The sequence below is a fragment of the Myotis lucifugus genome, unplaced genomic scaffold, assembly GCF_000147115.1.
Source record: "Myotis lucifugus unplaced genomic scaffold, Myoluc2.0 scaffold_3, whole genome shotgun sequence".
Lineage (NCBI taxonomy): Eukaryota > Metazoa > Chordata > Mammalia > Chiroptera > Vespertilionidae > Myotis > Myotis lucifugus.
In genome coordinates, this window is record NW_005871051.1 from 7,182,428 (window position 1) to 7,210,197 (window position 27,770).

General features: G+C 37.3%; 1 protein-coding gene and 1 pseudogene across 2 annotated transcripts in view; one reads left to right on the forward strand and one right to left on the reverse strand.

Moving 5' to 3' along the window:
- Nucleotides 1-21,156, forward strand: part of BMPR2 (bone morphogenetic protein receptor type 2) — a 64,062-nt gene extending 42,906 nt beyond the window's left edge. Inside the window, exons 11-13 of one of the 2 annotated variants that reach the window (XM_023760341.1) lie at nucleotides 6,094-6,266; nucleotides 11,212-12,491; nucleotides 13,791-21,156. In XM_023760341.1, the coding sequence (XP_023616109.1) occupies nucleotides 6,094-6,266; nucleotides 11,212-12,491; nucleotides 13,791-14,038 (1,701 nt within the window). In that variant the 3' untranslated portion in view covers nucleotides 14,039-21,156. Of the gene's footprint in view, nucleotides 1-6,093; nucleotides 6,267-11,211; nucleotides 12,492-13,787 lie in introns of both variants that reach the window. The other variant, XM_014461761.2, reaches the window with a different exon arrangement.
- A 5,569-nt stretch (nucleotides 21,157-26,725) lies between these two features.
- Nucleotides 26,726-27,654, reverse strand: LOC102417332 (annotated as a pseudogene).
- Between the last annotated feature and the right edge of the window lie 116 nt (nucleotides 27,655-27,770).

A 27,770-nucleotide genomic window follows, 5' to 3' on the forward strand; every position in this document is an offset into this window, starting at 1 on the left:
GATGAACTGCTTTAGCTTGTTCTTTTTTTTTTTTTTTTTAAATAAATCTTTATTGTTCATATTATTACAGATGTTCCTCTTTTTTCCCCCCATAGCTCCCCTCCACCTGGTTCCCAACCTAACCCATGCCCTTACCCCCTGCCACTGTCCTCATCCATAGGTGTAAGATTTTTGTCCAAACTCTTCCCGCACCCTTCACACTCCCTTCCCCCTGAGAATTGTCAGTCCACTCCCTTTCTATGCCCCCACTTCTATTATATTCACCAGTTTATTCTGTTCATCAGATTTTTTTTATTGACTTAATTTTTAGATTCACTTGTTGATAGATATGTATTTGTTGTCCCTTTGTTGTTCCTAATTTTTATCTTGACCTTTTTCTTCTTCCTCTTTTTAAAGAATAACCTTCAGCATTTCATATAATCCTGATTTGGTGGTGATGAACTCCTTTAGCTTTTTCTTCTCTGTGAAGCTTTTTATCTGACCTTCAATTCTAAATGATATCTTTGCTGGGTAGAGTAATCTTGGTTGTAGGTTCTTACTATTCATCACTTTGAATATTTCTTGCCACTCCCTTCTGGCCTGCATGGTTTCTGTTGAGAAATCGGCTGACAGTCGTATGGGTACTCCCTTGTAGATAACTGTTTTTCTCTTGCTGCTTTTAAGATTCTCTCTTTGTCTTTTGCTCTTGGCATTTTAATTATGATGTGTCTTGGTGTGGTCCTCTTTGGATTCCTTTTGTGTGGGGTTCTCTTCGCTTCCTGAACTTGTAAGTCTATTTCTTTCACCAGGTAGGGGAACTTTTCTGTCATTATTTCTTCTAATAAGCTTTCAATATCTTGCTCTCTCTCTTCTTCTGGCACCCCTATAATTCAGATGTTGATACGTTTGAAGTTGTCCCAGAGGCTCCTTACACTATCTTCATATTTTTGGATTCTTTTTTCTTTCTGCTTTTCCGGTTGGGTGTTTTTTGCTTCTTCATATTTCAAATCTTTGACTTGATTCTTGGGATCCTCTAGTCTTCTGTTGGATCTCTGTATATTATTCTTTATTTCAGTCAGTGTATGCTTAATTTCTGACTGGTCCTTTTCCATTTTTTTTGCATTCTCATTAAGATACTTGAAGGTCTCACTAAGTTCCTCGGAGGTTTGTAGAAGATTCTTGAGTAACCTTATAACTGTGGTTTTGAACTCTAAATCCAGTAATTTGCTTTCCTCCATTTCTTTCATTTGTGACATGTTTCTTTGTGTCCGCATTTTGGCTGCTTCCCTATGTTGATAGAGTGGCTTTGTGTGGTAGGTGTCCTATTGGGCCCAGTGGCTCAGCCTCCCCAATCGCCTGAGGTAGACACTCTTGGTGCACCCCTTTGTGGGCTGGGTGTACAGTCTTGTTGTAGTTAAGCCTTGATTGCTGTTGGTATCCCTGGGAGGAAATGACCTCCAGGCCAATTGATTGCAAGGACCCGCTGTGTCTATAGTGGAAGAACTGCTGTGCTGGAGACACCCTTATGGGGCAGGACTTGCTTCAGTGGGGCTTTGGTGCTCACTGAGTCTGCCCCCTGAGTGTGTCTCTTACGGATCTGAAGAGTTGTAAGCTGGTGTGGTCTCACTCTGACCACTGGGTACACTGGCTCTTGGATCTCCAAGGAGGTGCAAAGTCAGCCTCTGCCTGAGGCCACCCAGCAGGAGCTACAGAGATATCTGCTGATTCCTCCTCTTTGTTTGGGGTTTGGAGGTGCCCCAATAAGGCACAGCTGTGAAGCAATGCAGGCTGCTGAGGAGCCTTAGGCCTTCTTTTGGAAGCTCTGGGGTTCTCTGACCCAGCTACAGTTTGACAGGTTTTTAGGTGGAGAAAGGCTAGGCCATTTGTATGCAAAAGCCTCTGTTCACAGCTTGGGTGGGGTTGTAAATTGGGTGGGGCGGGGTTTCAGGGAATCACGGGGTAGTGCAAACAGCAATGGTTGCCCATAGACCCTGCCCCGGATAGGTCCCAGGGTCTCTGTGTCCTGTGGCCCCGTTGCAGGAACAATGAATGCTGTGAGCACCTCAGAGAAAGCCGCCCGCGTGGTCCGGTCAATGCCAGACAGTCCAGTTTCTCCCCCTATGAGTCTGGGTCCCCAGAGACTTGCCCGGAACTGGAGTTCAGAGCCGTGGGGAGCTTGAGACTCCCTCCGGACTGAAGAAGAACTCAGTTGCCAGCCCTTTCCGCGTGCCTCCGTACTTCTGCACTTTACTTCCGCACCTCCTCTGAGTCTCAGTTTGCTTTTCTTTTTCCTTCTAGCTGTAGAATTTTCACTCAGCCAGTCTTCCTGTGGTTCTGGATGATGTCCGTTTTGTCTTTTAGTTGTATTTCTGAAGTGGCTGTGCGAGGCAGCAATTTCAGGTGTTTACCTATGCCGCTATCTTGGTTTCTCGCATTCATGAATTTTTTGAAGTTCCTTTTTAAATAATGTGTGTTAGTTATGTACATGGGTAGTAAACATTATGAATCCTTGCACATTAAAAAATGTTTCTATCTTGTTCTCACATTTGAGTAATAATTTGGCTAGGTAATAGTTTCAAGATCAAAATCATTTCCTCACAACTTTGAAACCACTACTCACTTGTCCTCTAGCATCCAGATGTGTTAATGAGAATTCCAGCACCAACTAGTATCATTCAATTGCTTTTTGTTTTATTCTCTTATTTTCTTTTCTCTATAAGCTTTTAAGCCTTTTACTTCATCATTGAAATTATGTAGGCATGGATCTTTTCACACCTTTCGCTTTATACTGGACAGGTTTTCAGCTTGAAAATTCGGAAGTTCCTTCAATTCAGAGGAATTTTTTTATATTATTAAAAAAATTATTTCCTCTTATTTCTTCCTTATGGAATTCTCATTAGACAAATATTGGACCACCTGACATTTAGGTCTCAGTTCTTTTCCTTGCATTTTTCAATTTTTTGTTGTTGTAAATTGTTTAAATTAACTCAGCTTTACCTTTGAAATCATTCATTTGTTTTCACCTTTTCCATTCTACTTGTTATCTGTTCATTAAAATTTTACTTTCCACAGTCATACGTATAATTTCTAGATATTTTTATTGTTTGCTTTTTTCCAGAGCAATCTGTTCTTGTTTTAAGACTATAATAGGAATTTTATTATTTCTGAGGGTGTACATTTGAATTTTTGACACTTTACGCAGTTTTCTTGATGTATAATTAAAGAACAAAAATGAAAACATTTTAATTATGTAATTTAAATCTTTTTACTATGTATTTTCACATTTTAATTTTAGGTTGTCTTGGTAGGATTAGAATATTTTCATTCTGGCCCTGTCTGGTTTGGCTCAGTGGCTAGAGCTTTGGCCTGCAGTCTGAAGGGTCCTGGGTTCGATTCTGGTAAAGGGCACATGCTTTGGTCGTGGGCTTGGTCCCCAGTGGGAGGGCGTGCAGGAGGCAACCGAACATGATTCTCTCTTATCATTGGTGTTTCTGTCTCTCTCCCCCTCTTCCTGCCTCTCTGAAATCAATTAAAAAAATTTTTTTAAAAGAATATTTTCATTCTGGATCATGACTTATATGGGGTGTTGGCACATCAGAGAGAGGCTAGAGTAGGGGTGGGCAAACTTTTTGACTCTAGGGCCATAATGGGTTCTTAAACTGGACCGGAGGGCCGGAACAAAAGCATGGATGGAGTGTTTGTGTGAACTAATATAAATTCAAAGTAAACATCATTACATAAAAGGGTACAGTCTTTTTTTTTTTTTTAGTTTTATTCATTTCAAACGGGCCGGATCCAGCCCACGGGCCGTAGTTTGCCCACGGCTGGGCTAGAGAGATGTTATATGTTTCCATACAGATTTAGATTAAATATTTTCTCCATTGGTCATCTTTGTCAGTTGATTATCTTCAAGGAAGGCTTCTGCTTCAAATGAGATTGCAATTTTCTTCAAGTATGAGGGAATTAAAGACCTATTGCCAATCACGTATGCCTAAGATTGCTTCCAAACTGGAGTCCTGCTATGGGAAGTGGGACAGATCTTAAAGAGGTCCCTGGCAGCAGGTGAGAGGCTGAATCCTTTACAGCCTCACAGTAGAGCACCCCTCAAAGAAAAAAATCTTGTGAAATTTTACCTCATCAAATACTTTATCTTCCTTAACTTGTTTATTTCACCAGAGAAATTGGACTCTGATTTTGAAGTATTTCTTGGCAACCCTACCATTATGGGATATGCATCATATGCATATTTACTTGAAAACTTTTTACTCCAAATTTAGACTAGGTTTCTAAGTAAGGGATGAAGTAATTCTTGGTTCACTTCCAATGAATCCATTTAATGTGTTACAGTCTGTAGATCTGCCTATCTGCAGTGACAATCCAGTACTAGAGTTATATAGCAAGTGCATGATTTATAAAAATAGAGAGGAATTCCCCTGTGTGGAAAAGAAAACACCTTTGCTTCATAGTTGCATTGAAATAAAAACACACACATTTTTATAGTAACAAAACTCAGACTCTTGCCAGAACCGGTTTGGCTCAGTGGATAGAGCGTCGGCCTGCGGACTCAAGGGTCCCAGGTTCGATTCCGGTCAAGGGCATGTACCTTGGTTGCAGGCACATCCCCAGTGCGGGGCGTGCAGGAGGCAGCTGATCAATGATTCTCTCTCATCGATGTTTCTAACTCTCTATCCCTCTCCCTTCCTCTCTGTAGAAAATCAATAAAACATATTTAAAAAAAAAAAAAAAGCCAAAACCGGTTTGGATGAATGTAAAAACTAGTTTTAAAAACTACCAGAGACCCAAGCATAGTTCAGTCAGTAATTGGGGGAAGAATAATTTTCTGATGAAAATGAAAGTATAGAAAATACTTTCTGAGAAAACTATATGAAAATGTTAGCTATAGTTACCACTGAATCTCTCTCCCTTCCTCTCTGTAAAAAAATCAATAAAATATATTTAAAAAAAAAAAAAAAAAAACTTAGACGCTTTCAAATATTAATGAATGTAAAAACTAGTTTTAAAAACTACCAGAGACCCAAGCATAGTTCAGTCAGTAATTGGGGGAAGAATAATTTTCTGATGAAAATGAAAGTATAGAAAATACTTTCTGAGAAAACTATATGAAAATGTTAGCTATAGTTACCACTGAATATTAGATTTATGAATAACTTTTCCCCCTATACTTTTAGAATTTATAGTAAAAATGAACTATTGTAACAATCACACAGATAGTTTAAGGCTGCTTTTTATGTTAAAATATTTTAAATTAGGAAAATAAAAAATTATAGGTCCTAGTTTTTTAAATAACTTTTTCTTTCATATGTAAAACAATAAAAATATTTATTTAACAAAAGAATATTAGTTCCAGTTTTATAGTAAGAGTACCAGCTCAGTTAAAGGCCTGGTTTCAAATCTTGGCTCTACTTACTAGTGATAAATTAAAAGAAGATCTATTTTTACTTATCACATTAACAAAGTGTTGGTGATGGGAAAGCAGATACTTTTTTTGTTGTTGGGAGTGCCATCAATTTGGAGGGTAATCTGACAATAACAAATTTTAAATGTATTTTACCCTTTGATCCAGCAATAATAATCTCCAGGAATTTGTTCCTCAACTGCACTTACACACATGTAGAAAAATGCATGTGTAAGATGTTCAATGCAATGTCATTTATACCAGCAAAAACTGGAAACTATCTATCCTCTTATAAGGATCAGGCTAAAAACTTATGATATAATGGATACTATGCAGCATTAAAAGAATTAGGAAGATGTATATGTTCCTGATTGCTAAATAAAAGTAGTATGGCTAAGTGAGTATAGTAATTCTCATTTGTATGTTAGAAACAAATATTAAAAAACATGTAGCCTTGTAATGCATAGAGCTTGCTCTTATGTATATTTCTTCAAGGAGTTAAGTTAAAGCTTCCATGCTTACTTGCTACTCACCATTTGAGAAATGTGACCCTTTATAAATCTCTGAAGTCTAAAAAGTTTTATTATAGTTATGTAAAATATTTGTTAAAGAAAAATATTTTTATCCTACTTCATATCATTAAAAACTCAATACTTTTTTCGTTAAAGATACACTGTTTGACATGTGCTTTTTTACAGGCAGTGAGGTCACTCAAGGAGACAATCGAAGACTGTTGGGACCAGGATGCAGAGGCTCGGCTTACTGCACAGTGTGCTGAGGAGAGGATGGCTGAACTTATGATGATATGGGAAAGAAACAAATCCGTGAGCCCAACAGTCAATCCGATGTCTACTGCAATGCAGAATGAGCGGTAAGACCCACAGGGATTGGCACCCATCAGTCAGTATTGAAAACTGAGACCAAACAGAATAGGAAATAAACATTTTTATCAGTATAATAGTGCAGTGATTAATCCAATCTAAAGTCAAAATTTTTCTTTCAATATTCCTGCTATTTTACTGAAGATTTTTGATATAAATGCAAGATGGAATCTGTGGGGTTTTTAGTATCTTAAAGATACAGTAAAAGAGGTTAGTTTTTCTCTATTAATGCTCCAACTTCCCTACAATAATAAAGGTAAAACATTTTTGTAGTTCCAAAAGTTTATAAGCACTTCCTCAGATATTATATTTATTCTTTGTTATTAATCCTCCTGTCCCTGCTGTTTGTTTGTTTGTTTAATGAAAATGGAATATGATCTTGCCTACATATTGAACCTGTTTCATTGGAGACTATTATTTCCAGACTTCTTATCCAATGTTCTTTCTTATAGAATATACTACTACTACTTTTATAGGAGAACAGTTCATAAGGTCTTTCTATCCCATCATGAACATTATTTTATACTTGTGTTTTTGTTAGAGCTATGGTGTTTGGTTCTAAATAAAAGGGCTATTTATTTATTTATTTATTTATGCAAAGGTGGAAATTTATTGAAGAACAGGTACAGACTCCCACGTGGGGAAGAGGAAAGAATCTCATAGCACAGACTCGCACGTGGGGAGTGGGAGAGTCCCCTAAAAGGGCTTATTAAAAGATTCCTAAAACTTGGAACTTTCAGACTATATCACCTGTGTTTCTTTGTTTCACGTTTGGGGAAAAGTATTCTCACAAATTTGTCATTTTATCTAATATATGTTAAAAATGTTTAGAGAGGCATCAAGGAAAAAGTTACCAGAGAAAATTGAGATAAAAGTATACTTGAGGCCCTGGCAGGGTAGTTCAGTTGGTTAGAGCATCGTCCTGATAAGCCAGGGTTGCAGGTTTGATCTCCTGGTCAAGGCCCAAACAAAACAAGGAACCAATGAATGCATAAATGGGTGGAACAACAAATCTCTCTCTTCCCCTCTCTCTCTCTTTTTCCCCTCCCTTCTTCCCTCTCTCCCTCCCTCTCACCCTCCTCCCTTCTCTCCCTTCCCCTTCCCCTTCTTTCTAAAAAAGCAATCAATAAATAAAAAAATACACCTGATTCTTGAATAATTTTCTGTGCTCTTTTCTATTCCAATTTTAAGAGCAATTTGAATAGGCCTCAAATTGGGTTTACACTACTTATAATTAGGTAAATTAACTTCAGCATATAAACCCTTATGCTTTATATATCAGCCAGTCAAGGAAGGTCGAGACTAGCAATTCTAAGCATACATTTTCTCACTTTGTACATACCTAAAGGTAGATAATCTGCTTTCTTCTCACCTTACCTTTGTCTTATCTGTGTGCTCTAGTATGCTGTTTGTCTCTCTCTCAAGAGTCAGCTACTTTTAAGTGTTTTTGAACTTTTCTTGAATTGTAAGAAGAAACCCTTGATGCTCCCCTTTGCTTTGCCATTTTTTTTGCCTTCTGTGTCATTTAGTTCTACTCCTTACATGCGTTCTCTCATGCCCTGTCACTTCTAAGTAGTTTCCCCTAAATAGAAGTTCATGCCATCATATTCTACTCTAGGTTTCATTGTATTGACTCTTACCCTCCATACCTCCTAGACTTCCTTTTCTTTTTCTTTTTATTTATTTATTTATTTATTTATTTATTTATTTATTAAAATTAAATCTTTATTTTTCAGATTATTACATTTGTTCCTCTTTTTTCCCCCCATAACTCCCCTCCTCCCAGTTCCCGCCCCACCCTCCGCCCTCACTCCCCACCCACTGTCCTCATCCATAGGTGCACGATTTTTGTCCAGTCTCTTCCCGCGTCTCCCACTCTCCTTCCCCCCCCAAGAATAGTCAGTCCATTCCCTTTTTATGTCCTTGATTCTATTATAATAACCAGTTCATTCTGTACATCAGATTATTTATTCACTTGATTCTTAGATTCACTTGTTGATAGATGCATGTTTGTTGTTCATAATTTGTATCTTTACCTTTTTCTTCTTCTTCCTCTCCTTAAAGGATACCTTTCAGCATTTCGTATAATACTGGTTTAGTGGTGATGAACTCCTTTAGCTTTTCCTTATCTGTGAAGCTCTTTATCTGACCTTCAATTCTAAATGATATCTTTGCTGGGTAGAGTAATCTTGGTTGTCGGTTCTTACTATTCATCACTTTGAATATTTCTTGCCACTCCCTTCTGGCCTGCATGGTTTCTGTTGAGAAATCGGCTGACAGTCGTATGGGTACTCCCTTGTAGATAACTGTTTTTCTCTTGCTGCTTTTAAGATTCTCTCTTTGTCTTTTGCCCTTGGCATTTTAATTATGATGTGTCTTGGTGTGGTCCTCTTTGGATTCCTTTTGTTTGGGGTTCTCTGCGCTTCTTGGACCTGTAAGTCCATTTCTTTCACCAGGTGGAGGAAGTTTTCTGTCATTATTTCTTCAAATAGGTTTTCAATATCTTGCTGTCTCTCATCTTCTGGCACCCCTATAATTCTGATGTTTGTATGCTTGAAACTGTCCCAGAGGCTCCTTACACTATCTTCATATTTTCGGATTCTTTTTTCATTTTGCTTTTCCGGTTGGGTGTTTTTTGCTTCTTCGCATTTCAAATCTTTGACTTGATTCCTGCGCTCCTCTGGTCTGCTGTTGGGTGTCTGTATAATATTCTTTATTTCAGTCAGTGTATGCTTAATTTCTAGTTGGTCCTTTATCACAACATCGAGGGTCTCATTAGATTTCTTGAGGATCTCATCAAGTTTATCGGCAGTTTCTAGAAAATTATTGAAAGACCTTAAAAGTGCGTTTTTTAGCTCTATATCCTCCATTTCTGTCATGTTTCTTTGTCTCCGCATTTTTTATGCTTTCTTGGTGCACCCCCTTGTGGTCTTTGTGCGCAGTCTTGTTGTAGTTAAGCCTTGGTTTTTGTCGGCAACACTGGGGGTGAATTGACCTTCAGGCTAACTGGCTATGAGAGTCAGCTGTGTCTGCAGTGGGAGAGCTTCTGTGCTGGATCTCTAGGGCGGTGCTAGTCTAGCGTTTGCCTAAGGCTATCCAGCAAATGCCTCTGTGCAGGGCTTGGGCGGGGCGGGTCCCCGGGGATCTACAGGGCGGGCGGAGCGAGCAGTTATGGCTGCTCTCAGATCCGTCCCCAGGGGCTCTGCCTCTCAGAGTCCCAGGAAAGAAAGCTGCATTCGAGTTCCGACCAAAGCCAGACAGTCCCGCTTCTCCTGTTTGAGTCTGGGTCCCAAGAGACTCGCCCGGATCTGGAGCTCAGAGTCTGAAACTCCCTCCCGATTGAAAACAACAACCGCGCCCTTCGCCGCCGGCCCGCTCCACATGCACTCCGCACCTTAGTATTTCACTTTCGCACTGCGCCTCCTCTGAGTCTCGGTATGGATTTCTCTTTCCTTCTAGTTGTAGGATTTCCACTCAGCCAGCTTTCCTGTGGTTCTGGGTGATGTCCGTTACGTCTTTTAGTTGTATTTTTGAAGTGGTTGTTCAAGGCAGCAAACTCCAGCGTTAACCTATGCCGCCATCTTGGTTTCTCCTAGACTTCCTTTTCTTGTTCAGTACAACACCTTTTTACTTCTCCCCTTCCTGTCACTCCCCTCACAAACTCATCAGTCTTTCTTTGTAGTACTTCCTCCTTTAGCTGTTGCTTTTCTCCTACAACACTTGTATCTATTAATGTTCCCAATGTTTATACTTTTATTATTAAAGCTACCCCTGGTTTTTTTATTTTAAATAACATACACACATTACAGTGATGCTCAAGAACCATCACTCTCAAGGTGTGATGATGACTGAAGAACCCTTGATAACGAGAACATTTCTGAATCTTTGATCATTTATCTGAGTGTCACATTAATACTCTAGGACAGTGATGGCGAACCTATGACACGTGTGTCAGAGGTGACACTCGAACTCATTTTTTTCGTTGATTTTTCTTTGTTAAATGGCATTTAAATATATAAAATAAATATCAAAAATATAAATCTTTGCTTTACTATGGTTGCAAATATAAAAAAAAATTCTATATGTGACACGGCACCAGAGTTAAGTTAGGGTTTTTCAAAATGCTGACACGCCGAGCTCAAAAGGTTCGCCATCACTGCTCTAGGATCTAGGGCTTTCATTGATATGGCTCAGTCTACCCCAAGGAATACATTCTATTACTAGGCTAAGCCTCCTCATAGAAGCATTTTGGAACAACCTATTAGTTGTTGCTGTTTGGTCATTAGAACTTAACTGGTAACATATTCGTAGAGTAGCCACTATCTATCTAGAATTGTGATAGCACAAAGGAAACATATGCCATGGTTCCTCCTTTCATGAAACTTTGTTGAGCACATATACAATTGATAAAGATAATTTGGTAATGTTTTAAAACTATAGGAGAGATTTTTTTTAAAGATGTTTTTATTGATTTCAGAGAGGAAGGGAGAGGGATAGAGAGAGAAACATCAATGATGAGAGAGAATCATTGATAGGCTGCCTCCTGCATGCCCCCAGCTGGGGACCGAGCCCACAACCCAGGCATGTGTCCTTGGCTGGAATCGAACCCAGGACCCTTCAGTCCACAAGCCGACGCTCTATCCACTGAGCCAAACCAGCCAGGGCTAGGAGAGATTTTATAAGCCAAAGTAATGAACACCCATAAAAATCATATCTAGATCCACATAGGTTTTTCAGTAGGCTCAAATAATATAAAGCATTTAGTAAGTTATTGACAATTGATTATTTGATTAGAATTTTTAAATAACTTTGAGAATGATGTGGGTTAGAAATAAAATAAAAAGCAGTTTATACTTTAAAAACAGATGTTAGATGTGGAGAACCAGTTTGTTATAAATGTACATTCTCAATGTGGCACTTTTTTCTTTCTTTAAGCAACCTGTCACACAGTAGGCGTGTGCCAAAGATTGGCCCTTATCCAGATTATTCTTCTTCCTCATACATTGAAGACTCTATCCATCACACTGACAGCATTGTGAAGAATATTTCCTCTGAGCATTCGATGTCTAGCACACCTTTGACCACAGGGGAAAAGAACCGAAACTCAATTAACTACGAACGACAGCAAGCACAAGCTCGAATTCCTAGCCCTGAAACAAGTGTCACCAGCCTGTCCACCAACACAACCACCACCAACACCACTGGCCTCACTCCCAGCACTGGCATGACCACTATATCGGAGATGCCATACCCAGATGAAACAAATCTTCATGCCACCAATGTTTCACAGCCAATTGGGCCAACCCCTGTCTGCTTACAGTTGACAGAAGAAGACTTGGAGACCAACAAGCTAGACCCTAAAGAAGTTGATAAGAACCTCAAAGAAAGTTCTGATGAGAATCTCATGGAGCATTCTCTTAAGCAGTTCAGTGGGCCAGACCCACTGAGCAGTACCAGTTCTAGCTTGCTTTACCCACTAATAAAGCTTGCAGTAGAAGTCACTGGGCAGCAGGATTTCACACAGGCTGTTAATGGCCAAGCATGTTTAATTCCTGATGTCCCACCTGCTCAGCTCTATCCTCTCCCCAAGCAACAGAACCTTCCCAAGAGACCTACTAGTTTGCCTTTAAACACCAAAAATTCAACAAAGGAGCCCCGGCTGAAATTTGGCAGCAAGCACAAATCAAACTTGAAACAAGTAGAAACTGGAGTTGCCAAGATGAACACCATCAATGCTGTAGAACCTCATGTGGTTACGGTTACCATGAATGGGGTGGCAGGTAGAAATCACAACGTTAACTCCCATGCTGCCACTGCTCAGTATGCGAATGGGGCAATACCATCTGGCCAGACAGCCAACACAGTGGCACATAGGGCCCAAGAAATGCTGCAGAATCAGTTCATTGGTGAGGACACCAGGCTGAATATTAATTCCAGTCCTGATGAGCATGAACCTTTATTGAGGCGAGAGCAACAGGCTGGCCATGATGAAGGTGTTCTGGATCGTCTTGTGGACAGGAGGGAACGGCCGCTGGAAGGTGGCCGAACTAATTCCAATAACAACAACAGTAATCCATGTTTAGAGCAAGATGTTCTTACACAGGGTGTTCCAAGCACAGTTGTAGATCCTGGACCATCAAAACCCAGAAGAGCACAGAGACCTAATTCTTTAGATCTTTCAGCCACAAATATCCTTGATGGCAGCGGTTTGCAATGTAAGTGAGGGGGTTGTGTAATCTCTCCTGCTTGTCTTTTGGGACCATTTAAGTAACTACTTAGAATCAGATTGTGTTTCAACTAACAATTATCTAGTTTTGTACTTTCAGAAATAAGCCATTTGGCTGGACCTAAAAAGTAATTAGACTATTGTAAAGGAAAACTTTTTTTTGTTATTGATAATTAAAAAATCAGTGTCACAATAGAATAATTACCAATTCAATGTGTGTCTTAAGTAGCTACTAGTTTATAATGCAACTCATATTTGCTGTGAATGATTAAGATTAAATAAATATCAGTTTAAAACCTCCAAGTAAAATGATGCCAGTACAACTTTTGAAAGTTTGTTGAGCATATTAATATCTATTATATACACATTTAGATTTTATCAGACTTAATAAATCTTGAGAGTCCAGAGAGAATTCAGAAAAGTCACTATAAAGTTGCTCTTGGTTTTTTAGTGTCATTTTTTTCAAGAGTTATGTATTGAGTCTCCCACATGCCTACAGCATTGTGCTATGGGCCCCCTAACAATTTAAACAAATAACTTAAACAACTTGATACTTAGTTGCTGGCCCTAAAAGGATTATAACACAAAACAAGAGAGCTCACCAAAATCTTTAACAGTCATCATTTACAAAATAATTTCTCTTTTAGACCAACAGCACTTAAGAAAAACAAAGTCACGTTTTATGGTTGTCAAAGACTACAAAATGGGCTGAAAGGGATTTAGCTCTCAAAAATCAATCAGTAGAATCTAGCCCGTGCTTGAGTGGTTTCTATTGTAGACCACTTGACCTATGGCAGGGCTCCATGTCAGTAAAGTGTTTTGTCATGTATGGGGAATTACTAGAAAATTTGTATTCTAGGATTTCTGTCATTCTTCTGTAAACTGTCATGTGCCAGTGCCTTTATAATTTGATTCACTTTGAACATTAAATAGAATGATTAAATGCATTTTGCTAAGTTAGGATTGATACCAGTAACCAAAGGATTTGAGAATGCAGCTAAGAACTTTGCATTTTCTCCTCTGTTTTTGCTTTTAGTGGTTTTTAAATATTTTCTTCCTTGTCCTATAGAATAATTCAATTATAAAAACATTAGGCTTAAAGAGCCTCAAAAATAATTTAAGTTTTGCCTCGAAAAATACTGCCTGGAGTCATCAACTTTAAGATATGTCTATTAGCACCTCCTGTAGACATTAGTTTGATCTCTTCTTGAATTGCAACTCTAAGTTTTTACTTTTTTAGTACTTTCTTTATATATAGTTCATTTTTCTGTACTTTTATTTTTAGTAGGTGAGTCAACACAAGATGGCAAATCAGGATCTGGTGAAAAGATCAAGAAACGTGTGAAAACTCCGTATTCTCTTAAGCGGTGGCGCCCCTCCACCTGGGTTATCTCCACTGAACAGCTGGACTGTGAGGTCAACAACAATGGCAGTGACAGGGCAGCCCATTCCAAATCTAGCACCACCGTTTACCTTGCAGACGGAGGCACTGCCACCACCATGGTGTCTAAAGATGTAGGAATGAACTGTCTGTGAAATGTTTTCAAGCCTATGGAGTGAAATTATTTTTCGCATCATTTAAACCTGCAGAAGACGTTTTTTAAAAACTGCTTTATCCTCCTGTCAGTACCCCACCCTTGCAACAGGACTTGCTTTAAATAGATTTCAGCTATGCAGAAAATTTAGCTTATGCTTCCATATTTTTTAATTTTGTTTTTTTAAGTTTTGCACTTTTGTTTAGTCTCACTAAAGTTATATTTGTCTGTTATGACCACAGAATTATATGTGTGTGTATCAAAAGTGGTCTCAAAATATTTTTTTAAGAAAAAAAAGCAAAAACAATGTATTGCTGATAATCAGTTTGAAACAGTTTCTAAAGGTCATTAAAACAGAAGCAAATTAAGACAGATTTGACTTCAGTGGTGTCCGGTATCCATGTTTTATTTCTGGGCACAAGCTAGTTTATTTTATATGTTGATCCGTTCCTAACATATTATCTGTTGGACATTCTTTTCTCTTGTGTTTTGTTTGAATGTGCAATAGTCTGTAGCCACAAATAAGCTTTCTTGTAAGCTCTCTTCCTAACAGAGCACACATTCTTCCATAATATGAACATTTTTCTCCCTCCAACTTTTGTCAGGTTTGTTTTATGACAGTGAATTTTGCAGAAGAGAAAGCAACTACCTGATTTTTTGCTTTCTCTCTCTTTGTGGAAAATGCAGAAACATTGTCTCAAAGGGCTCTAAAGAAGGAACAACCAAAACCTAATTTGAAATGCTATTTCTTTTAACCTTCCAAATCCTAAATGTTTCCTTCCAGGCATTTTAACAAATGTATTTGGTTCTGGTTTTAGAAGTTCATAAGAGAGCATAGAACAAAGTAGAAGAAGTCCTAATATTAGCCATTTTCCATTTTATTTTATTTTTATATGTATGTTATGTTCCATTTTCATTTATTTAAGAAGCACATTTTTATCAGAAAACTTATAGAGCTATACTTATATGGAATTTTTAAGTAGGTAGATGGTTAAGACAATATAGTGTTATATCCTTTATTCTCTAAGTAGGCCACCTTTGACTCAAAATTACATTTCCTGATTAAAATAACTTCAAAAGTAATTCCTAGTTTTGAACCTACAGTGTCTTTTTATCCTCTTCACAAGCAAAGCCTGATGACTGTCTGAAAAAGATTCCTCTCCTCTTCCCGTGACCTGTAACACTGTGGAAAAAAATTGTTTGACTGGCATGCCAAATCCCTGTGGAAGGAAGGGTTGCTGCCAAACCTATCATCTCTGAGCAGACAGAGACTTTCCTCTCTCTTTTCAAAGCTGGGTGTGTGTTTTTTTCACTAATCCTATTTTCATAAATTCTCCTTTTGCCAATTTTTCACATGATTTTTGATATGTGAACAGCATTTGTTATTTACATTATATTCAGAATATACCTTTTAGTGATAACATGTTATGTATCCATCAAGTCATATTGTTTTTAAAGCTTCTTTTGCCTCTTCATTACTCATAATCATTTCTAAAACAACAACCTCTGCATTTTTAAAAATAAAGCACTTTATGTCAAATAAGGGACTGTTTTTTATAAGCACAAATTATTTTCTATCAATTTTCAAACAGCGATGATCTCACTTATTTTTTACAGATTCTCAGAGTACTTAGTACTTATTATCTAATTAAGTTCTGTGATTTCTCTGGGAGATAAAAAGCTAAGAGACAAACAAAAATTCTGAACAATATTTTCTCATTCAGATTCCTCTGTCTTCATCATTTAGCTAAAAACAACCTAAATTTCCCAATTTGACTTGTATCAAATTTCCAAAACACTTGACTTGTATATAAGCCTTTTCTTGTTTGCCATCTGCGATGGTCTTGAGTTGGGTGTTGCAGCACTTACCATTTATTCAGCTAGATGGCTGAGCATAGTTTTGAATTCTTAGAATGAAGATTCTTTTACTAGTGCCCAGGATTTCCACCTTTTGTGTTTTAATGGCCCTTTTCTTGATTCAGACCCTTAACATATTTTTCAGTCTTACAGCATAAAATATTTTTCATCCAGTTAGTCTTTTATAATGTAACAAATTATTTATATCTTTCCCAGGAAATTTTACTTCGTTCCCTTGCCCTTAAATGTCTTTCAATTGTGTTTCAGGGCATTATTTTCAAACATTTGTAGGACATCTTTGAATAAAAATAAACTATAGTCCTTCTTCAGTTGGAGGGTAAGTGACCGTGTGAGGTCTGACTGATTTTTTCCTGACGGAAGAAGAGTTATCCTACATTATACTGTACTTTGTGTTCAAGCCAGTTGATTGTTTTTCAGCATTTTTTGATACTTAGTAATAAAATACTTTTAAAAGTTAACATACCAAATTAAAAGAACTCCTATAGTTTCCCATTTTCCATGATGTTTAAAACAAATAATTTCCTTTCCCCAGTTTGTTTAATAGACTCCTGAAGAAGTAGAAAGTGTAGGTCATTTTAATAAATTTTAAATTAAATTGTACATCAGACTCATTTACTTTTAGGATCTATTTATAATATACAAGCAAACAAAATTACTTAAAATGCTTGTTTGCCAATTTTTTTCATCTAATATTAAAGGTGTCTTAAAGCTAATATTTAACTGCTATCACAACATTTTGCATGTATAAAAACATTTGATTCCTTTTGAATAAAAGGCTATTAATGAAAAAATATTAAATTCATTTTCAGGAGAGTATTACAATCTTAAAAACATTATAATAGGTAATTAAAGAATAATATTAATTCCCTTAACTATTGTCATTATTTGTCAGAACTAAGCCATTGAAAGAACCTGATTTGAATTGTGTTTAGTCAAAAATGACTTAATTATAATTCTTAAAAGTGTTCCCCCTTTAAAAATGTATAATTGGGGGGAAACCCTGATATCAGTGTAAAAAGTTTTGGGAAGGTGCAGGAGTGAAATAATACTAATTGACCATTTGTTGTAAACGGAATGTTGGGATATGCATACACCATCTCTTTTAGTCCTCATAGCAACTATATAAGAATTACAGTTAATATATCCCCTTTACAGATGAGTAAACTGAAGCTAGGAGAAACTAAGTAATTTGCCCAAGGTCCACACCTAGTAATAGGCAAAGATGGATTTTAACTTAGGTTTGCCTGTCTCCACATCTCTCATCCATACCATATTGCCTACACACTATGACAGGATGTATAATGTCCTGACATTTTGTAAGAAATTAGTCATTATGGCTTATATATAAGCCAAACCCAGATACCTTAATGACTTTAAAAGGCAACCATAAGACGACGTGTGGACATATCTATGTTGATTGTGCTTGAGAAGTAATTACTAATTCAAGACAAAATTTAATCCCACCTCTGCCATCATGAATCTTCAAATCACTTCACTCCTAACATCTTTATATTGAAGAACTAAGGAAAAGTGAAGATGGCTTATGGGAACAGACACTTTTTCATAGATTGATTCCATACTTGATTTGGAGAAGTTGATTTAACATAGACTTTTAGTCTAATCAACCCTTTGACTCCACCTTGAAAATTTCTGCTTTTAGTGACTTTGGAAAATGTTACTAATCCAGAAAACGAGTTAAGGGGGATGTAGGAAGGATACAAGGATAATGTCCTAATAAAGCAATTTGTATAGTTTTCTTACATGTATCCACGTGTTCCAGAAAATGTACGTTGGTTCTGAATGTGAAAACAGTTTAAAAAAGGAACACGTAAAATACGTGTTTCAGTGGGAATTATCACAACATTTGGGAAGTATTTTCTTTAAAAGATTTAAAAATTTAGATTCTATAGCCAAATGAAATACCTGGTAGGCTTCAGCTCTTTACTGAACTTTCCATTCCCTGTAAACCTCTTTTCAGAGTCACTTAAAATGGAAAAATATTTCAATAAGCTTTTTGGTGTTTTCTCATATTTATGGAGATGAATAATATTTCATTGGAGGTAGTTAGATTTTAGAACTTGAGATTACTTACATTTCTATACATTTTATAAATTTATGTTGAACTTATTACCAATTAAATGCAGGTTATTACATAACTATTCACAGATTGCTTTATATAATACTTTCTCTTCCAAGCTGACTCCTTAAAGTTACAATCAACATTAGTTGATGGTCTAGATCAGTGACTCTAGAAATTATATAACAGTCCCACGTACGCCCCAGGAGTCTTTTTCAGACTAGGATGTTTCTAAAGATTCATACCTTTTACTGTCAATTTGCTCTTCAGGAGGTAAAATTGCATTTTAACTTTTAGATTCTGAACTATGCAAACTTCAGCCAAAAGTACCCTGCGTGACCCGCTCCTACATATACTTTAGTAAATCTGGCAAATCACAGTTTGAGCTAGTTACTCAAATGTTACTCTCAAAAGAAGGTTTTTCTGTAGGTTCCCAGATTAAACTTACATCAAGGAAGGAAGTCCCAGGGCCCTTTGGTGCACCTACACATTACTTTCCTTCAGTCACCTTAGTTTGTATCTGACTGACTCTATCCCTTGGTTATCTGACTTGTGATCTGTGTCAGGAAAGGGTTTTTTTAAAAAATATTTATTCTGCTTACCTCCTGTTTTTATTTTTTATCCATTTTTCTTATCCAGTAGTTAAAAAAAAATGTTGGTTATCTTCTTCAACATTGTTATTCTTCAATATGCTTCAGGCATCTCATTTAACACCTAAGTCTCAGTTTTTCAGACAAAATTGCTTTAGTTTCTTTAGCATTTTATCCTCAGTCCTATTTCAATAACTATTTATATTTAAGAACACCTAAAATTATATTTTGTTATATTCAAGTTCATTACTCTAGTTAATAGTTCAATAGGATAGAATTGAGAATTAAGATGTTACCATTTGACAATGGATCCAACCATCCGATTGTCAGAAAGTCACTGAGTTCAAGTTTTGTATCTAACATTTTCTCAGTTGCTGAGTTTTATGATTTTATATTCTAATTAGTTACAACTAATGCATACAGAATTGTATATAATTTGCCATTAAAAAATTCTAACCTCTATTACAGCAAGCTTAGCCTTATGATTGAGCCACACAAAACATATATATGTTTTACGTATTTCTTTGTATCAAATATTAAGACACAAAGTGCAACCTTAAGTTTCAAAAGCAAACTCTACAATATCAGGTATTTATGAACATTTTTGCAGACCATTTTTGAAATATTTACCATTGTTTTGCAACGTAGACTAGACAATAACTTTCATTTAACTTTTAAGTGACTGGTTAAATTGAGTGTTTGTGCATGTAAAATTTAGGATTTTATCTCATGGCTGATACATTTGAAAGTAAATACTTAAGAATGTATGCTGTGTATTAAAATTATGCCCAAAATAAATCTATCATGTCTTGAAAATTCCAATTCCGTTATTACTGTGATGTTCGTAGTATTACTATGAAGCATGTGACAGTCATTTTTTAAACTTAACTTGAAACCCAGATTTTAAAATCTGGGTAAGAGAGGAGGAATCTTTAGAAATAAATCACGTCATTAGGATATCCAGTTTATGATTGAATTTTAAAGCAAATAACTTTTAAACTACAACTTGAGGTTGTTTTTTGTTTTGTTTTAAAAGATAATGTGGGTTTAGATTTCAGAAACATCTTCATGTTTAGACTCACTCTATAGACATAATATTACTTAAAAACTCAGGGCCCTTTCATCCCTCTGTACATTGCAAAAGTTCAATTGGTAGTAAACAAGCAATTAGATCCAGTTGAATATTTAAAGTGTTTGTTGTACACACAATTCATTTAATGTTTCATCTTATGATTTGACTTAATTTACATAGAGACAATATCAGATTTCATTAATCATAAAACGTGCCCAGTTCTATAATTACTGAAGAGAAATGGAAACAATCCAACTAGTTGACTACATATTGCAGCATATTTATGTCTAGAGTTGAAGCATCGTCTTCAAACTAATGTCCTTTGGTCAAGTGGTTATCATGATGTGACAAATTATTTTATTTTATATTATTTTTTAATGGGAGAACTTAGTAACATAATTCCTCTGAGATAAAACATTTTTTTCAGGAGGTAAACAGTATAAAACTGTGTTCTAAAAGTGAACTAAAGACTTTATAGCTTTAGTAATAGCTTGGGTGATTTTGAGAAGGTAACCTATGGTAACCTATTGTTAGGTCCACATGGAATTTTTCTTTAAATCAGTTAAGTTCAAGCTCCAAATTGGTATGATGTACACTTAAAATCCTAGCAGTGAAGTTATTTGTAACCAGTCTCTTGTCTCAGGCTCTCCACCTTATTACCAATTCTTGTAAGTATGGTAGGAAAGCATTTTTAAAGAAACTTAATAAGAAAACTAAATTACTAAAAGATGCAATTCAAAGATAAGTTCTGGTTTAACATTGAATTGCTTGGCTTCTGTGGCTTTTCTTTTTCTGGTCACATTTATTTATTTAAACAGTTTTGTATGCCTTGTTGTCATGGAGATTATATTGTATAAGTGTTTGTATAAGCTGGAATCATCCTTAATTTTCTGTTGGTAATTTTTCAGATGAAGATAAGGGGATAATTGTATAATACACTAATGTAGGGTGTTGTAGCTGAAACATGGAGATGTGTAGCTACTATGCTTTTTTCTGAGTAGACAGGAGAAACAAGCTACAGAGTATTCATTTCTGAGGATGCTTTTCTGGAATAAGAAAGGCTGAAAAATATTGTCAATTCCTCAGAACCCTCTTTCTTGTTAACGGGTATCTTTTGTTGGTGTGTTTTGCTCTTACATTACAGATAGAACATCATATATGAATTTATGAATCAGTTCAGTTATTTTGCTTTTGTATAAGCTGTCTGAGACCTTGCTATGCTGTATAAGTTGTGTTTGATGGATCAGTGTATGAAATAAAGCAAATCACTTTTCTTTTGTATTATCTATGGATGCCACTATGAAAGCTGACATTAAGCCACTAAAGAGTTTTCTATGAATAATTGTAAGTAAATGCTTTGCTATATATAAACCTAAATAAAAAGGTTGTATTGATACAGATACATTGGAGAAGGAGATTTTAAGACAGTTCTTTAGGTTTAAAAAAGGCTTGCTGTAAATGGTGCATTATTCCATTTATTAAAGATCATATTAATGACAACAGTAATCGTATCTTTTTTTTTTTAATCCTCAGTTGAGGATATGTATTACTGATTTTAGAGAAAGGTGAAAGGAGAGGGAAGGAGGGAGGGAGGGAAAGAGAGAGAGAGATCCATGCATAAGAGAAACATCAACCAGTGGCCCCCCTGTATTCACCCCCACCAGGGATTGAACCAGCAACCTTTCTGTGCATGGGAGGACACTTCAACCAACTGAGCCACACCAGCCAGGGCAGTAATTGTATCTTTTGATTTTATCATGTCACCGGAAGTTACGATGGTTAGTGTGATATTTTAGGTATTTTACAACTAATATTAAGTGTTCTAATATGACTTTTCATTCAGTATGATACATAAAAAATCACTAACATTACAGTAATAGTTGTATACCTACTATATGCCAGACACTGTTAGTTATTTTATATATGATGTTAATTCTCTCAGTAATCCTACAAAATACATATTACTGTCCCCATTTTATAAATTAAAAAACTGAGGCTCAGAGAAGTTAAATACCTTAAGCCACAGAACTGGTAAAGATGAGATTCTAATGTATTTTCCATTTTGCTTTGAACTACAGTTTTCAAGCTCTGGTTATGGCACAAGAAACTCAAAAATGAAAATGGCTCAGTGGTGGTATCCAAGAACATGAAGCAATTTGAGGTTACTGAAATGCGACCAGGTACAAAAACAACTGTCTCTATTGGTCCAACATTCTGTTTGTGCTTCACACCATTAAATAATCCTTTTAGTTAGATCTTTGTACTTTAGGGGGCCTTATTAAAACAGAATATGAGTTTGTGAAGGCAACACATTGTTTCTGACTCTAGATTAATTCAGTCTATTAACTAAGTGTCCTGGAGTAGAATCCTATGTCAACTCACAGGACAACCATGATTTAAAAGAGTTCTGGACCACTCTTACCTAGATGCCAAGGGAATTTTTGTTTGAGGAAAAGCATGGCCTACTCCCATAGACTCTGTTGTCACCTGAAATAATCTAGTATTTTAGAGATAATAGATCTGGAGTACCTTTTTGGTTTTGATTCACATGCCAAATCTTACAATGTAAGATCATGTTACAGGGTGTCATTGCAATTCTCTACAGAACCCACTACGTAACATTCCAGATGGTAACTAAATGTCCTCAGAGAAAATAGATAACCTGGGAGATAGGCATAACAGTGACCTGCTGGTTGTTTCAATAATGACTGACCACAAGGGACCTTACTCTCGCTGGCACCTATGCCTGTCTGACCCATCTTCCAAGTTTACATCCTTCCCTGCAAAAGGACTAACTTAAGCTAGCGATTAACCTTCCTCTTTACTTGCTAGTGTTTTTCAAATTAAAGGCCAAGTTCTATAAGTGGACAACTTTCATTTTGTTGGTATAATTATTCACTTTCTTGAAATTGAATCTTCACTGCTGTATCGATACCAAAAAGTATGATATGATTCCCCCCAAGAACTTAAATCATCTTGTGGAAGGGAGAAGGCCTATCCAGGAAATGGTTACATCCCAGCAAGATGATATGCATGTGCTCAAAGAAGTGGTAAGCTATATGTTCAATATGTGTTTGAAGAGCCAGGGAAGACTGCAGTGAGAAAATGATTACTGAGCAGGGTCTTGAAAGGACAGGTGGGATTTCAATAGGAAAAGTGAAGGCAGGATATTTGAAGTGACCAGAGATAAGGGAGAATAGGGACTGGAAATAAAGTAGAACAAGTAGATCCAAACAGACAAAACTATTTTTTAAAAACAGAATATGATTATATTTAACGCACAACCTTATATTTGATACAACCAAAAAGTAAAACACCAGAGTAAAATAGTAACAAAAAACATGGTATAGCGTTTGCAATGCATGAGAAATGGTTAACATCTTTAGTTATAAACAAGCTCTTAAAATCCAGTGACACTATAATGATGCAAGGAAGCTGGAAAAAATGAAATGAAAAAGTACAAGTGATGATTAAGCAGTGAGCATATATGATTTTGCTGAGCAGTGATGGAGAATAACTTCTCTGCAGTGTCAGTGAGCAGAATAAAGACAATGACACCTAATAGTGTACAGCTTTGAACAGTGTTGTGCAGTTTGAAGTCTCAAACAGCGGGAGGCAGAATAAAGAGAAGGACCTAGAATGAGGGGAAAGCTAACTTTTACAGATAAAACATTTGAAAGCTAGACCCAGGTGTCTGGATTTGCTGTCATAGACAATAGGGAGCCAAAGGTGTCTTAGGAAGGAAGACTTTGATAGAGGCAATTTGAAGAAGTTTAGCCTGACCAGTGTGCATGATAGATTAGAAAGGAGAGTGATTGGATGGGGTCACAAGAAAAATTGCAAATAAAATGCAATTTCCATTATGACCAATAAGTTCCTTTTTCAGAGGGGCATCAAAAACCTTTTTTGAACACCTAATGTGTAGCAAGCACTGTAGTAGGAGATAAAAGACACAGTGTCTCCCTCAAATTGCTCAGTAGATTTGGAGAAAATGATAGTACAGATTATAAGTATTATGACAGAGTGGAAGCCCAGGGTAGTATGGAAGTGCATGACAAAGAAACTTAGTCCAAAAAAAGAAATGAAAAAAGAAAAGAAAAGAAAAAGAAAAAAGAAAGAAAAACAAAACAAAAAGAAAAGAATAAAAAAAGAAACCTAGTCCAATCTTATGAGTCAGAGGCAATTTCTCCTTTCTGAGTTAAGGTTCCTAACCTAATTCCTATTTTAAAATATGAAAGGAATTAGTTAAGAGATGAGCAGTGTCCCTCTAAACAGAAGTTGCAACATCACAAAGCCCTAGAGGCCTGAGAGGGTGGAGCTTCTTCAAGGGGATGGGAGGATGTTAGATAAGAGTAGGGGTTGGCAGGCTAAATGAAAATATGGGAAGAAGACCTAGAGGAGCCGAGATGACTCCGGTGGGACTATATCACAGAAGGACTTGCATGCTATGCTAAGAGTTTGGATTTATCCTGAAGTCAATGGAAGAATTGAACAGGGGGTTTCAGATTAGGTAACTCAGCAGGTAGTCTACAAAGAATGGATTGAGCCCAACTAGCATGGTTCTGTGGTTGAGAGTCAACCTATGAACCAGGAGGTGATGGTTTGATTCCCAGTCAGGGCACAGTGTGGAGTGTGCAGGAGGCAGCCGATCGATGATTCTCTCATCATTGATGTTTCTATCTCCCTCTCCCTTCCTCTCTGAAATCAATAAAAATGTCTTAAAAAAAAAAAAAAAAAGAATGGGCGAGACGGAGTTAAATATAGAGAAGAAGTTGTATCGCATCGACAAAAGATAATGAGAGCCCAAACCAAGGTTGAGTCGGTGGTGGTAGAGATGAGGACGTAGATTGGGTTAGGTTAAAGAGAATCAGTGGGACCACTAAGATGAATGAACACTGGAGAGGTAAATACCTTAACTTCAAGGTCTAATTTGGCAAAACACTGATCATCCCTCAGAGAAATTAAAAATCCAAGGAGTGTGCAGCTAACAGAGGAAACTGCCTTTATAGGTTTTAAAAACAGAACAGTTTTGACATCATGTGTTCAAATACACGGTTCCAAAAATATATGCAGACAGCTTTTACCTATTATCCATAGAAGTTCCATTTGTTCTTGTTGAGTTAGTGCCTTATTAGACCAATTTGTTACAGAATTTTACTAGGACATTTTGAGGCTGGCTCTGTCCCTGCCCTATAAAAATGAGTATCAGAAACTGCCTTACAAGGAACAACAGAAACAAAAAGGTATCCTAAAATGGTGGGTGGTGGGAAGATAATGAGAAGGTTGTGTTGAATGTAGACATGTGATCTTCCAAGAAGAGCTACCCTTCTCTTGCCCAGTGCTTACCTCTCCCATCAAGTTCTCAACCAGCTTAACTTCTCAACCCTGGAGTTCTTTCTTCCCTCTCTACTTAATTAGAAGGGAGGTAGAAAAGTCCAGAAACTATTTCCTATTCAAGGAAACAAACATCCCAAATGTGTGTTTGTTTTCTTGGTAATTGTGATGAATGGAACAGATAAAAAGTGTTGACTGTAAACAAAAAGCCAGCTTTTATTCAGGAACAACAGAGTATTGCAATCTGCAACACACAGTGATGGAGGCGGGGGGGGCGTGGGGGGGGCGGCGCATGCAAGTCTGGAGAAGCAAGGGAGAGGAAGCTCTTTTATGGACGGAAAAAAGAAACTGAGATGGCAGTTACATACAAAGAGATTCCCCCGTTGGGCTTTGTCATGACCTAGGGTGTGAGAGCTCCCCCTTCTGGCCTCCCTACTTCACTTTAAATGATTTTGTTTATTAATTAATTTTTACAAAGGGAAAATTTCCTTTGCTTAGCAACCTTTCCCTAGATCGAAGCAATCAATAATTTATGTAAGAGGCCATGGGAAATATGCTTAAATTACTAAGGAAAATATATTTAAAGAAACAAATTATTCTCTAAGAACATCAGAACTACTTGGGTTTTTAAAATAAAAATTTTATTTCGTTTTTAAAGTAAATAAATAAATTTATTAAACTACCTTTCATAACATTGGTGATGCCTTCTAGGAGTCACATATTCTTACATTTAGAAAAGAAAAAATTTTTTTCAATAAAATTTAAAAGTAGAGACTCTTACATCTATCTCTTCTTAACTCTACAGCACCAAAAAACCCACTTATTACATGCCAATGAGCTGTTACAATTGGCTTTCAGTCCTCCTGTTTTCATTTCTCCCTACTCCAAGCCAACTTATACTCTGCTGCCACTCATCTTGTCACAACTCTTGTCAGGTTACCCATGAATGATTCAAGCTCCTCAAGCTGAAATGCCAAAATGTCTACCATGCAGCAACCACTTACTTCTCCAACCTTTTGCCACTCCACCCTAGAGTGTAGCTGCTGTTTGCTTCATTTCCTTACTAGGTTGTCAGCCTTTCGCATCAGGGAAGGAGTCTTATCAGTTTTTTTTTCTGAAGTAAAAATTGTAATTGATTGATATGCTGATATCAAAATAGTTCTTATAGTTTTTTATTATTTTTTAAAATATGTTTTATTGATTTCAGAGGGGAAGGGTGAGGGAGCGAGAGACAGAAACATCAATGATGAGAGAGAATCACTGATCGGCTGTCTCCTGCATGCCTCACACTGGGGACCAAGCCTGCAACCCAAGCATGTGCCCTTGACCAGAATCGAACCCGGAACCCTTCAGTCCGCAGGCTGATGCTCTATCCACTGAGCCAAACCAGCTAAGGCTCTTATAATTCTTTTTAAAAGTAGATTATCTTTTAATTTCTATTAACCAGGCATCTTAGTCCCTCTGAGTTCTCTATGTGTTTGAAAGTAATTTAACTACAGGTCATTCAATAAGTTATTCTGTGAGATTTGTGGCACATTTTTAAGGTTAAAATTGACCAAATGATAGCGGAGAGAGAGAGAGAGAGAGAGAGAGAGAATTTTGTGTGTGTGTGTGTGTGTGTGTGTGTGTGTGTGTTGGCTGTTGTAATTTTTTTTATTTAACAACCTAAGGGAAAAGAGGTCAGTGCCCCTGACTAATCGGGTACTGCATGTTTTAAAAATTCTTGCAACAAACAGGTTGAAAATCGCTCATTTAAGCCATTGATTTGGGTGCCACTGATACTGGGAAATTTCCTACAACAAAAAGGGATTCAGAGCTTGATTAAGTCAAAGGTCTACTTTTTCTGGACAGCTCGGCCAATTCTTTCCTGATGTGCTGTATTGAAACCTCATCTCCTTTGAGCTCTGCTTGCTTCAGTGCTTCCTGGCAGATCTCTTTTGCTTGTGCATATCGTTCTCTGTGCATCAGAACTGCAGCCGGGTTACTCAGCACCATGTGCAGCTCAGGATGTCCTACTTGTGTTGCCAGATCTGACGCCCTCTGCACATACGCACAGGCCTCATCAAAGTGGCCTTGTGCATCCAGGGTGGTAGCCAGGTCGCTCATGAGCACAATGGTCTGTGGGTGTCTTACTCCTAGTATTTCTTCAGAAACATGAAAAGCTTCTTCATACATCCTTTGTGCCTGCGATGATGCTTGGAGAACAGAAGGTAGCGAGCATAAGCATCTAAGCACGTGCCGAGGAGGAGGTGGGTGTTGGCTTTCTCTTCTACTGACAAAATGTCTTCCGCTAATTTCTTTTCTCTTTCAATTTTTCCCTCTAGAGTTGAGATGCAGAATTCATAGTCAGCAAGAGCAAATTCCTGTCTATTCTGAGCAGCATAGATACTGGCCAACTTTAGAGAGATTTCAATTATTGCATTGTCTTCCTGTTGCATGCCCCCTCCAAGCAGGTAACTCATGGTTGCTTTAAAAAGTTTTTCTGCATTTTCAAGCTGACCCCGTATAAATGCTCAGTGGGCCATCAAATCCTAAGTGTAAACGATGGCCTTCTTGTTATCACTCTGAACGGCAAGACGAAGTGCCTCGTGCAAAATTAGCTCAGCCGCTTCTGGCTCATCTTTCATGATGCTCACCGTGGTTCGCTTCAGCACCCGGATGAGCTCGGCCTCCTCCCCGGCTCCTCGAGAACCACGCGAGCGCTCATGAGGGACGCCGGGTCAGGAGCCGCCCAGACCCGCGTGCCCGGGCACGCGACCATCAGCTACCGCAGCGCAACTAG